The sequence below is a fragment of the Nematostella vectensis genome, chromosome 12, assembly GCF_932526225.1.
Source record: "Nematostella vectensis chromosome 12, jaNemVect1.1, whole genome shotgun sequence".
NCBI lineage: Eukaryota > Metazoa > Cnidaria > Anthozoa > Actiniaria > Edwardsiidae > Nematostella > Nematostella vectensis.
Window position 1 is genome coordinate 2,698,699 of NC_064045.1, and position 12,019 is coordinate 2,710,717.

A 12,019-nucleotide genomic window follows, 5' to 3' on the forward strand; every position below is an offset into this window, starting at 1 on the left:
GCTCCGCTATAATTGTTCATATTGTGCTTATTGGCGCTTATTTCAAACTACGTTTCATCTCTAAATAAAAAGTGCTTTTCGTGCAGGAAGTAAAAATGTTCGACCGGAACCATATCTACTGTAAACAAAATTTCACCGATGAAATGTTGTTGGAGGGGGAGGGTAGTGTTGTCAGTTTTTGTTACTTCCTTTCCTATCGTACAGCACCCCTACTAGCCATCGAATTTAATGCGCGGGTTTATGGTCTAAAAGAGCCTGGGGCGAGCGCGCGGGACGGGAGACCTATGATATTTAAAAACATTAGGGACTAGAGGCTCCATTCCAAGATGGCTGCCAGCAAAAACACGAATGCCTGCAAGTTTACGTGGAAATTCTCGACAAATTTCTAGAGCGATAAAAAAGTGAAAAAATGATTGAAGCGAACTCCCAAATATGGTATGTAATGTCTAATAAGGATATGAGCTAGAAAAAACGACATTTTTTAAAACAAAATTGACTGATATGGGTTGTGGTTTCCAGGGCAGGGGACGTGTGCCCCAAGGCATGACGTATACGTGTGACGTCACCGGCCGCAGTGATTCATGGGAATCGAATAAATGAAGAAATACTGGTAACTAAAAGCAAATCAAGATTTGAAATGCTGTAGCATTTCTATGTGCCTGTTGGCCTAGAGATACAAGAATTCAGCCATTTATACGCTACCCACAAATCACTGCGGGCTGCGAGGGACGCAAGGACTCGAGTGCAACCTTCTTTGAAATATGTGGATACATTACAAAATGATGGGAAAAAAAAAGAGAAAAAGGCAGGATTTAGAAAGGTTTATCTGAATTCTTTTACGCAAACATTTCTGGCACCACCCGCCCTGAAACACGGTTCCAAATCTCACGTAACCGGGCGTGAAGGAATTTAAATATTCTCAATTTATTCCCGAAAAATGTACATCTCCGTCAATCACGTGATATTTGAAACATTGGAAACGTTCAACAGAGGAAATGTCATCCATCAAGAATTTTTTAGGGGGAGGGGGGATAATAGCCGGTATCTTCTCGTCAACCTATTTCTACTCTTCCCAGAGCCCCCGCAAAGAAACAGATCTGGCTATCATAAAGCTTTTATATTTCTTACAAAAATATATTTCTGTACACAATGCGCTTCAAGACCGCACCAAGTTACAAATGTACAAACTGCCGTGTTAGCGTCACGAGCCTAGCTGGTCGCCTACACCTATTGGTACTATACACTGTAAACAATCTTTTTTTTAAGTCTATTTTTCGGAGGCTCGACCGTCCATATATTTTGAACATTTGAGGCTAAACGAGTTTTAACGATGTCAAAAATACAAATATAATACCTAATGAATAATTAGGAAGACAATTTCAGAAATGATTAATAGCAATAATATTTAAGGTTATCATTATTAACACAATTTGATTCTGCATTTCAGAACGCATTAGACTAACAATACAATATTTTTGTCGCTATCTGAGCCAAATCTCAGATACAGGTAAGGCGTCAAAATTGTAAACAAGATGGCAAAGTTTGTTTTTATCCTTCTGTTTCCTGCACGCGTCGCAAAGTGTTGTGGGAATATGTGGGGAAATGCATCATGCCATGTGAGATGACTTCATGATTAAACCATGTGTTCGATTCAAGAACACTTAGCTCGTTAGACTTATTTGGCGTTCTAAGCTGTTGTCGCTTACAGCGACATTATAACCAGTTTTTTGTTACGTAACAGTTACGTAACAATCTCCGAAAAACGAGAAACTTAGGGGGTGGCCTGTTAAAAAGCGCGGATTCTAATAGATTTTTTTGTTGTTGTTGTTGGCTGAGGTTTCCGTCGGCCCTCCGGAAGTAAACTGGTGCGATGCTCGGTAACATTTCTACTGTGTTGGAGTGGTTACGAGTGACTGCCGACTTCTTGCCGAGTCCCGCGATGTCTGAAGCCGATTGAGAAAACGCGATTCTTGAGCAAGAAACTCTTCATCCTGCGAAACACAAATGGAGTAGAAGAAATTACTTGCCTGATCGCATATAAACATATCGGGATAGACATATGCCGAATAAACTAATTCATTGGAAAAAAAACACATCAAGTCAACGGGTTCAAGAAGACTTGTATAAATGTGTGAAGCAAGCTCGACTTACCACAAAAAGGTTCGATTTAGCGTGAATTACCAAAATAAGTACGAGTTACCAAAAAAGTAAAGAGTTACCAAAAAAGTAAAGAGTTACCAAAAAAGGTACGAGTTACCACAAAAGGTACGAGTTACCAAAAAAGGTACGAGTTACCACAAAAGGTACGAGTTACCAAAAAAGTAAAGAGTTACCAAAAAAGGTACAAGTCACCTAAAAATGGTACGAGTTACCAAAAAAGTAAAGAGTTACCAAAAAAGTAAAGAGTTACCAAAAAAGTAAAGAGTTACCAATCGAGTTATAGGAAGAACTACTCGTGTATTGTGACCACGCAAGGACTAACACTTTCACAGTTTCCTGCGCCATTTATAAAATAAGATCAAAGTCGCATTGTTAGCCCTCTATTCCTAGCGAAGGGCAGGTTTCTTTTCAAAACGGCGTACGCAAAGAAGTTTTGACAGTTGCCGGAATAACACGTGACTTCCTGCGCCTGCATACCTTCTCCTTGTCGCTGGACCAGCGTCTGAGGGCTCGCTTCAACTCCAGGCTGTTCAGCAAGATGTCTGGCGTGCGGCCACGGCCTGGAGACTGGGGGGAGTAAAGGGCCTCCGCAGGGATTACAGGCGAGTCGGCTACTGAAGGAAATGCACAATGCTTGAGAGAGGGACCATGTACATAGCTCATACCTACAAGGGCGTATGTAGAGACTACTGGAATATTGTAGACGGCTTTAATATTGGCTGCCGGCGTCATTTTCTTGGGTAAAATATAGGAATGGAATCCCGGATCTAACCACCAAGGGAAAGGTGGGTAATACACAGGGGGGGGGGGGGGGTCGTTTTCTTATTAAATAGTAGAGGGGTGATCTGCGTACCTGTGCTAGGGAGGGGTGGGGAGTGTCTTTCCGGTTTCATAGTAGAGGGGTGGACTACGTACCTGTGCTAGGGAGGGGTGGGGAGCGTCTTAATGGTTTCATAGTAGAGGGGTGGACTACGTACCTGTGCGGGGGAAGGGTGGGGAGTGTCTTTCTGGTTTCATAGTAAAGGGGTGGACTACGTACCTGTGCGAGGGAGGGGTGGGGAGTGTCTTTCTGGTTTCATAGTAAAGGGATGGACTACGTACCTGTGCGAGGGAGGGGTGAGGAGTGTCTTTCTGGTTTCATAGTAAAAGGGGTGGACTACGTACCTGTGCGGGGGAAGGGTGGGAGGTGTCTTTCTGGTTTCATAGTAAAGGGGTGGACTACGTACCTGTGCGAGGGAGGGAAGAGGAGTGTCTTTCCGGTTTCATAGTAAAGGGGTGGACTACGTACCTGTGCGAGGGAGGGGTGGGGAGTGTCTTTCTGGTTTCATAGTAAAAGGGTGGACTACGTACCTGTGCGAGGGAGGGGTGGGGAGTGTCTTTCCGGTTTCATAGTAAAGGGGTGGACTACGTACCTGTGCGAGGGAGGGGTGGGGAGTGTCTTTCTGGTTTCATAGTAAAGGGGTGGACTACGTACCTGTGCGAGGGAGGGGTGGGGAGTGTCTTTCTGGTTTCATAGTAAAGGGGTGGACTACGTACCTGTGCGAGGGAGGGGTGGGGAGTGTCTTTCTGGTTTCATAGTAAAGGGGTGGACTATGTACCTGTGCGAGGGAGGGGTGGGGAGTGTCTTTCTGGTTTCATAGTAAAGGGGTGGACTACGTACCTGTGCGAGGGAGGGAAGAGGAGTGTCTTTCCGGTTTCATAGTAAAGGGGTGGACTACGTACCTGTGCGAGGGAGGGGTGGGGAGTGTCTTTCTGGTTTCATAGTAAAGGGGTGGACTATGTACCTGTGCGAGGGAGGGGTGGGGAGTGTCTTTCCGGTTTCATAGTAAAGGGGTGGACTATGTACCTGTGCGAGGGAGGGGTGGACTATGTACCTGTGCGAGGGAGGGGTGGGGAGTGTCTTTCTGGTTTCATAGTAAAGGGGTGGACTATGTACCTGTGCGAGGGAGGGGTGGACTACGTACCTGTGCGAGGGAGGGGTGGGGAGTGTCTTTCTGGTTTCATAGTAAAGGGGTGGACTATGTACCTGTGCGAGGGAGGGGTGGGGAGTGTCTTTCTGGTTTCATAGTAAAGGGGTGGATTACGTACCTGTGCGAGGGAGGGGTGGGGAGTGTCTTTCTGGTTTCATAGTAGAGGGGTGGACTACGTACCTGTGCGAGGGAGGGGTGGGGAGTGTCTTTCTGGTTTCATAGTAAAGGGGTGGACTACGTACCTGTGCGAGGGAGGGGTGGGGAGTGTCTTTCCGGTTTCATAGTAAAGGGGTGGACTATGTACCTGTGCGAGGGAGGGGTGGGGAGTGTCTTTCCGGTTTCATAGTAGAGGGGTAGACTAGGTACCTGTGCGAGGGAGGGGTGGGGAGTGTCTTTCCGGTTTCATAGTAAAGGGATGGACTACGTACCTGTGCGAGGGAGGGGTGGGGAGTGTCTTTCTGGTTTCATAGTAAAGGGGTGGACTACGTACCTGTGCGAGGGAGGGGTGGGGAGTGTCTTTCTGGTTTCATAGTAGAGGGGTGGACTACGTACCTGTGCGAGGGAGGGGTGAGGAGTGTCTTTCCGGTTTCATAGTAGAGGGGTGGACTATGTACCTGTGCGAGGGAGGGGTGGGGAGTGTCTTTCCGGTTTCATAGTAAAGGGGTGGACTACGTACCTGTGCGAGGGAGGGGTGGGGAGTGTCTTTCAGGTTTTATAGTAAAGGGGTGGACTACGTACCTGTGCGAGGGAGGGGTGGGGAGTGCCTTTCCGGTTTCATAGTAAAGGGATGGACTACGTACCTGTGCGAGGGAGGGGTGGGGAGTGTCTTTCTGGTTTCATAGTAAAAGGGTAGACTACGTACCTGTGCGAGGGAGGGGTGGGGAGTGTCTTTCCGGTTTCATAGTAAAGGGATGGACTACGTACCTGTGCGAGGGAGGGGTGGGGAGTGTCTTTCTGGTTTCATAGTAAAGGGGTGGACTACGTACCTGTGCGAGGGAGGGGTGGGGAGTGTCTTTCTGGTTTCATAGTAAAAGGGTAGACTACGTACCTGTGCGAGGGAGGGGTGGGGAGTGTCTTTCCGGTTTCATAGTAAAGGGATGGACTACGTACCTGTGCGAGGGAGGGGTGGGGAGTGTCTTTCCGGTTTCATAGTAAAGGGGTGGACTATGTACCTGTGCGAGGGAGGGGTGGGGAGTGTCTTTCCGGTTTCATAGTAAAGGGGTGGACTACGTACCTGTGCGAGGGAGGGGTGGGGAGTGTCTTTCAGGTTTTATAGTAAAGAGGTGGACTACGTACCTGTGCAAGGGAGGGGTGGGGAGTGCCTTTCCGGTTTCATACTAAAGGGGTGGACTACGTACCTGTGCGAGGGAGGGGTGGGGAGTGTCTTTCTGGTTTCATAGTAAAGGGATGGACTACGTACCTGTGCGAGGGAGGGGTGGGGAGTGTCTTTCCGGTTTCATAGTAAAGGGGTGGACTACGTACCTGTGCGAGGGAGGGGTGGGGAGTGTCTTTCTGGTTTCATAGTAAAGGGGTGGACTACGTACCTGTGCGAGGGAGGGGTGGGGAGTGTCTTTCTGGTTTCATAGTAAAGGGGTGGACTACGTACCTGTGCGAGGGAGGGGTGGGGAGTGTCTTTCTGGTTTCATAGTGAAGGGGTGGACTATGTACCTGTGCGAGGGAGGGGTGGGGAGTGTCTTTCTGGTTTCATAGTAAAGGGGTGGACTATGTACCTGTGCGAGGGAGGGGTGGACTATGTACCTGTGCGAGGGAGGGGTGGGGAGTGTCTTTCTGGTTTCATAGTAAAGGGGTGGACTATGTACCTGTGCGAGGGAGGGGTGGACTACGTACCTGTGCGAGGGAGGGGTGGGGAGTGTCTTTCTGGTTTCATAGTAAAGGGGTGGACTATGTACCTGTGCGAGGGAGGGGTGGGGAGTGTCTTTCTGGTTTCATAGTAAAGGGGTGGACTACGTACCTGTGCGAGGGAGGGGTGGGGAGTGTCTTTCTGGTTTCATAGTAGAGGGGTGGACTACGTACCTGTGCGAGGGAGGGGTGGGGAGTGTCTTTCTGGTTTCATAGTAAAGAGGTGGACTACGTACCTGTGCGAGGGAGGGGTGGGGAGTGTCTTTCCGGTTTCATAGTAAAGGGGTGGACTATGTACCTGTGCGAGGGAGGGGTGGGGAGTGTCTTTCCGGTTTCATAGTAGAGGGGTAGACTAGGTACCTGTGCGAGGGAGGGGTGGGGAGTGTCTTTCCGGTTTCATAGTAGAGGGGTGGACTACGTACCTGTGCGAGGGAGGGGTGAGGAGTGTCTTTCCGGTTTCATAGTAGAGGGGTGGACTATGTACCTGTGCGAGGGAGGGGTGGGGAGTGTCTTTCCGGTTTCATAGTAAAGGGGTGGACTACGTACCTGTGCGAGGGAGGGGTGGGGAGTGTCTTTCAGGTTTTATAGTAAAGGGGTGGACTACGTACCTGTGCGAGGGAGGGGTGGGGAGTGCCTTTCCGGTTTCATAGTAAAGGGATGGACTACGTACCTGTGCGAGGGAGGGGTGGGGAGTGTCTTTCTGGTTTCATAGTAAAAGGGTAGACTACGTACCTGTGCGAGGGAGGGGTGGGGAGTGTCTTTCCGGTTTCATAGTAAAGGGATGGACTACGTACCTGTGCGAGGGAGGGGTGGGGAGTGTCTTTCTGGTTTCATAGTAAAGGGGTGGACTACGTACCTGTGCGAGGGAGGGGTGGGGAGTGTCTTTCTGGTTTCATAGTAAAAGGGTAGACTACGTACCTGTGCGAGGGAGGGGTGGGGAGTGTCTTTCCGGTTTCATAGTAAAGGGATGGACTACGTACCTGTGCGAGGGAGGGGTGGGGAGTGTCTTTCTGGTTTCATAGTAAAGGGGTGGACTACGTACCTGTGCGAGGGAGGGGTGGGGAGTGTCTTTCTGGTTTCATAGTAGAGGGGTGGACTACGTACCTGTGCGAGGGAGGGGTGAGGAGTGTCTTTCCGGTTTCATAGTAGAGGGGTGGACTATGTACCTGTGCGAGGGAGGGGTGGGGAGTGTCTTTCCGGTTTCATAGTAAAGGGGTGGACTACGTACCTGTGCGAGGGAGGGGTGGGGAGTGTCTTTCAGGTTTTATAGTAAAGAGGTGGACTACGTACCTGTGCAAGGGAGGGGTGGGGAGTGCCTTTCCGGTTTCATACTAAAGGGGTGGACTACGTACCTGTGCGAGGGAGGGGTGGGGAGTGTCTTTCTGGTTTCATAGTAAAGGGATGGACTACGTACCTGTGCGAGGGAGGGGTGGGGAGTGTCTTTCCGGTTTCATACTAAAGGGGTGGACTACGTACCTGTGCGAGGGAGGGGTGGGGAGTGTCTTTCTGGTTTCATAGTAGAGGGGTGGACTACGTACCTGTGCGAGGGAGGGGTGGGGAGTGTCTTTCTGGTTTCATAGTAAAAGGGTGGACTACGTACCTGTGCGAGGGAGGGGTGGGGAGTGTCTTTCCGGTTTCATAATAAAGGGGTGGACTACGTACCTGTGCGAGGGAGGGGTGGGGAGTGCCTTTCCGGTTTCATAGTAGAGGGGTGGACTACGTACCTGTGCGAGGGAGGGGTGGGGAGTGTCTTTCCGGTTTCATAGTAAAGGGGTGGACTACGTACCTGTGCGAGGGAGAAGTGGGGAGTGTCTTTCCGGTTTCATAGTAAAGGGATGGACTACGTACCTGTGCGAGGGAGGGGTGGCGAGTGTCTTTCCGGTTTCATAGTAAAGGGATGGACTACGTACCTGTGCGAGGGAGGGGTGGGGAGTGTCTTTCCGGTTTCATAGTAAAGGGGTGGACTACGTACCTGTGCGAGGGAGGGGTGGGGAGTGCCTTTCCGGTTTCATAGTAGAGGGGTGGACTACCTACCTGTGCGAGGGAGGGGTGGGGAGTGTCTTTCCGGTTTCATAGTAAAGGGATGGACTACGTACCTGTGCGAGGGAGGGGTGGCGAGTTTCTTTCCGGTTTCATAGTAAAGGGATGGACTACGTACCTGTGCGAGGGAGGGGTGGGGAGTGTCTTTCTGGTTTCATAGTAAAAGGGTGGACTACGTACCTGTGCGAGGGAGGGGTGGGGAGTGTCTTTCTGGTTTCATAGTAGAGGGGTGGACTATGTACCTGTGCGAGGGAGGGGTGGGGAGTGTCTTTCTGGTTTCATAGTAGAGGGGTGGACTACGTACCTGTGCGAGGGAGGGGTGGGGAGTGTCTTTCTGGTTTCATAGTAGAGGGGTGGACTACGTACCTGTGCGAGGGAGGGGTGGGGAGTGTCTTTCCGGTTTCATAGTAAAGGGATGGACTACGTACCTGTGCGAGGGAGGGGTGGCGAGTGTCTTTCCGGTTTCATAGTAAAGGGATGGACTACGTACCTGTGCGAGGGAGGGGTGGGGAGTGTCTTTCCGGTTTCATAGTAAAGGGGTGGACTACGTACCTGTGCGAGGGAGGGGTGGGGAGTGCCTTTCCGGTTTCATAGTAGAGGGGTGGACTACCTACCTGTGCGAGGGAGGGGTGGGGAGTGTCTTTCCGGTTTCATAGTAAAGGGATGGACTACGTACCTGTGCGAGGGAGGGGTGGCGAGTTTCTTTCCGGTTTCATAGTAAAGGGATGGACTACGTACCTGTGCGAGGGAGGGGTGGGGAGTGTCTTTCTGGTTTCATAGTAAAAGGGTGGACTACGTACCTGTGCGAGGGAGGGGTGGGGAGTGTCTTTCTGGTTTCATAGTAGAGGGGTGGACTATGTACCTGTGCGAGGGAGGGGTGGGGAGTGTCTTTCTGGTTTCATAGTAGAGGGGTGGACTACGTACCTGTGCGAGGGAGGGGTGGGGAGTGTCTTTCTGGTTTCATAGTAGAGGGGTGGACTACGTACCTGTGCGAGGGAGGGGTGGGGAGTGTTTTTCTGGTTTCATAGTAGAGGGGTGGACTACGTACCTGTGCGAGGGAGGGGTGAGGAGTGTCTTTCTGGTTTCATAGTAGAGGGGTGGACTATGTACCTGTGCGAGGGAGGGGTGGGGAGTGTCTTTCTGGTTTCATAGTAGAGGGGTGGACTACGTACCTGTGCGAGGGAAGGGTGGGGAGTGTCTTTCTGGTTTCATAGTAGAGGGGTGGACTACGTACCTGTGCGAGGGAGGGGTGGCGAGTGTTTTTCCGGTTTCATAGTAGAGGGGTAGACTACGTACCTGTGCGAGGGAAGGGTGGGGAGTGTCTTTCCAGTTTCATAGTAGAGGGGTAGACTACGTACCTGTGCGAGGGAGGGGTGGGGAGTGTCTTTCTGGTTTCATAGTAGAGGGGTGGACTATGTACCTGTGCGAGGGAGGGGTGGCGAGTGTCTTTCTGATTTCATAGTAGAGGGGTGGACTACGTACCTGTGCGAGGGAGGGGTGGCGAGTGTCTTTCTGCACACTCTCGGCAACGTCCTGCTCTCTTGTCCATCTCCAGCAATCGGCGCTCATGTGCAATAGCCACACGATCCTGAAACAAGGGGTCAAGGGGTCAAGGGGTCAAGTGGTCAAGGGGTCAAGGGGTCTATTATAAATCAATGGGCATCTTCTGGCTGTACATAACATCAATAGAGGAACTGAACCAAGAAACAGGATCTACACAGATGAGCTTAGAAGTGAGAAGGAGATGAAAGTATCTCGGGCATGTACTCAGGATGCCATGTACTCAGAACACCATTGCGCAACTGCACTTACATGGAAGCCTGACAGAAAAAGAAAAATAGGAAGACCTAAGACAACTTGAAGGCGGTCAGTGGAAAAGGAGAGAACAGAGGCAGGATGGAAATCTTAGGAGGCAGAGTTGATAGCTCGTGATAGGCCCAATTGGAGGAGAAGTATCAAGGCCTTATGCGCAACTGCCCGCGAAGAGGATACGTGAGGTGAGGTGATTATAAGTCGATGAGCAAATGGAAAGAAAGGCAAATTATTCGAACATTCCGCTGCTTTTACATATTCAGACTGTTTTATATTGTTACCACCTCCTGTCTGGATTTCAGACTCGGAAAAAGCACAAAGAAGGCATACCCAGGATTGGCCAAGGGGGGTGCGCAGTTATAGGTATCATATGGAAAAAAACACTTTTTGGTTCCCAAGGGGGGGGGGGGGGGTGAGCGAGCACCCTGTGTACCACTCTGTGTTCACGCCTACAAAGTCATACCACAGCTAGCCCACAGCTAGCAGGCACTTTTCCTCTTGCAATAGCGGGCAAGAAAATACTGGGGAGGGGGTGGGGGGCACAGTCACGTGTTACTGGCCATTTGCTTCTAATTTAAGAAAAATACTGTCCCTATTACTAAGGCATAGCTGGCTTAAAGCCGCATTGGTACCAGTTTACTTCCGGTCGATTACGTAAAAATCTCCGATGATTTTTAACGGAAAAACGGGAAAAATATTTCAAAATATTGAAAGCAGTGTGTTTATTGGAAGTTTCTTTGAGGATTTGATTGATAATTTAGAGCAGATGGCCTGTTAAATATCTCGGATTCTAATAGATTCTAAAAGATTTGTTTTTTAACGGTTGAGGTTTCCGTCGGTAAACTGGTGACAATGCGGCTTTAAGTCATACCTCCGCTAGTTGGCGCTCCTTCTCTTGTAAAATAACCAACTGATTATCCAGCTCGGCCTGCTCGTTTCCATTCTCTGCTCGGAGCCGTTCTGCTAGCACCAAGGCTTCCTCTCCTTCCTCCCGCACGCGCGTTGCCTCCTGGGAAATACAGTTACAATACAGTCACCATGGAGACGATATTCATAAGACGGTGACCATGGAAACGATAGTCATAAGACGGTGACCATGGAAACAATACAGTCACAAGACAGCCACCATGGAGATGATACAGTCACAACACGGTCACGGTACAATCATTACATGTGACAATGGCACGGTCATAACACGCTGATAACACAGTAAAGGCACACTAATGACACGGTAATAGCGCTCGGCACTCATCAGGGCACGATACAAATTGTTACGAGACGGCACGATCACGCAACATAACGACAAGGCCTCAAGGCATGTAATATCAGCCTTTGTCAGCTGCTTTTTTTTAAAAAAGGTGAGACTGACTTAAAAGGTGAGACTGACTTAAAAGCTGAGACTGACTTAAAAGGTGAGACTGACTTACTTAAAAGTTGAGACTGACTTAAAAGGTAAGACTGACATAAAAGGTGAGACTGACTTACTTAAAAGGTGAGACTGACTTAAAAGGTGAGACTGACTTAAAAGGTGAGACTGACTAGGGACCTTTAAGTGAAATCCATGAAACACTGCACTTACCGCGCACAGCTCGCCAATCTCCTGAGAGCGTTGCTGCACCTCCAGACTCAGCTTGCCGATGCGGTCTTTTTCTTCCTCAAATGACTCCTTCCGCCGCTCGAACTCACGCTTATCTCGCGCCAGGCTCTCCTCCTGCTGCTTCATCTGAGCCTGCCGAACACTCAGGGCAGCAGCATCTTGCTTGACAGCCGTCGCAGTAGCCTCTAGGTCTGCTTCAGCCTTGGGTTGAAAAGAAAGAAGAAATTTAAACACAGTTCTGTAGGATAAAAAGGAAGATCATTCTGGGTGGTAAACTCGCGTGCGCTTAGGCTTTTAGCGGCAAAATAAGAACAAAACAAAAAGCAACTTATTTAGACAAAAACAACAAATAAGCTAGAAAGCTTATTTACACCTGCATTGATATGTCTGTCTTGTGCCGTGTGTTATCACCTGTATTGATGTGTCTGTCTTGTGCCGTGTGTTTTCACCTGTATTGATATTGTCTTGTGCCGTGTGTTATTACCTGTATTGATGTGTCTGTCTTGTGCCGTGTGTTATCACCAGTATCGATGTGTCTGTCTTGTGCCGTGTGTTCTCACCTGTATTGATATGTCTGTCT

The 12,019-nt window shown here is 49.6% G+C and overlaps 1 protein-coding gene across 2 annotated transcripts in view; it reads right to left on the minus strand.

Moving 5' to 3' along the window:
• Positions 1-1,098: 1,098 nt before the first annotated feature.
• The window catches only part of LOC5502119 (fas-binding factor 1 homolog), a 48,658-nt gene continuing 37,737 nt past the window's right edge, over positions 1,099-12,019 (minus strand). The window contains exons 20-24 of one of the 2 annotated variants that reach the window (XM_048719747.1): positions 11,422-11,640; positions 10,714-10,851; positions 9,513-9,618; positions 2,638-2,771; positions 1,099-1,991 (exon numbers count right to left, since the gene is read on the minus strand). In XM_048719747.1, the coding sequence (XP_048575704.1) occupies positions 1,887-1,991; positions 2,638-2,771; positions 9,513-9,618; positions 10,714-10,851; positions 11,422-11,640 (702 nt within the window). In that variant the 3' untranslated portion in view covers positions 1,099-1,886. Of the gene's footprint in view, positions 1,992-2,637; positions 2,775-9,512; positions 9,619-10,713; positions 10,852-11,421; positions 11,641-12,019 lie in introns of both variants that reach the window. The other variant, XM_048719746.1, reaches the window with a different exon arrangement.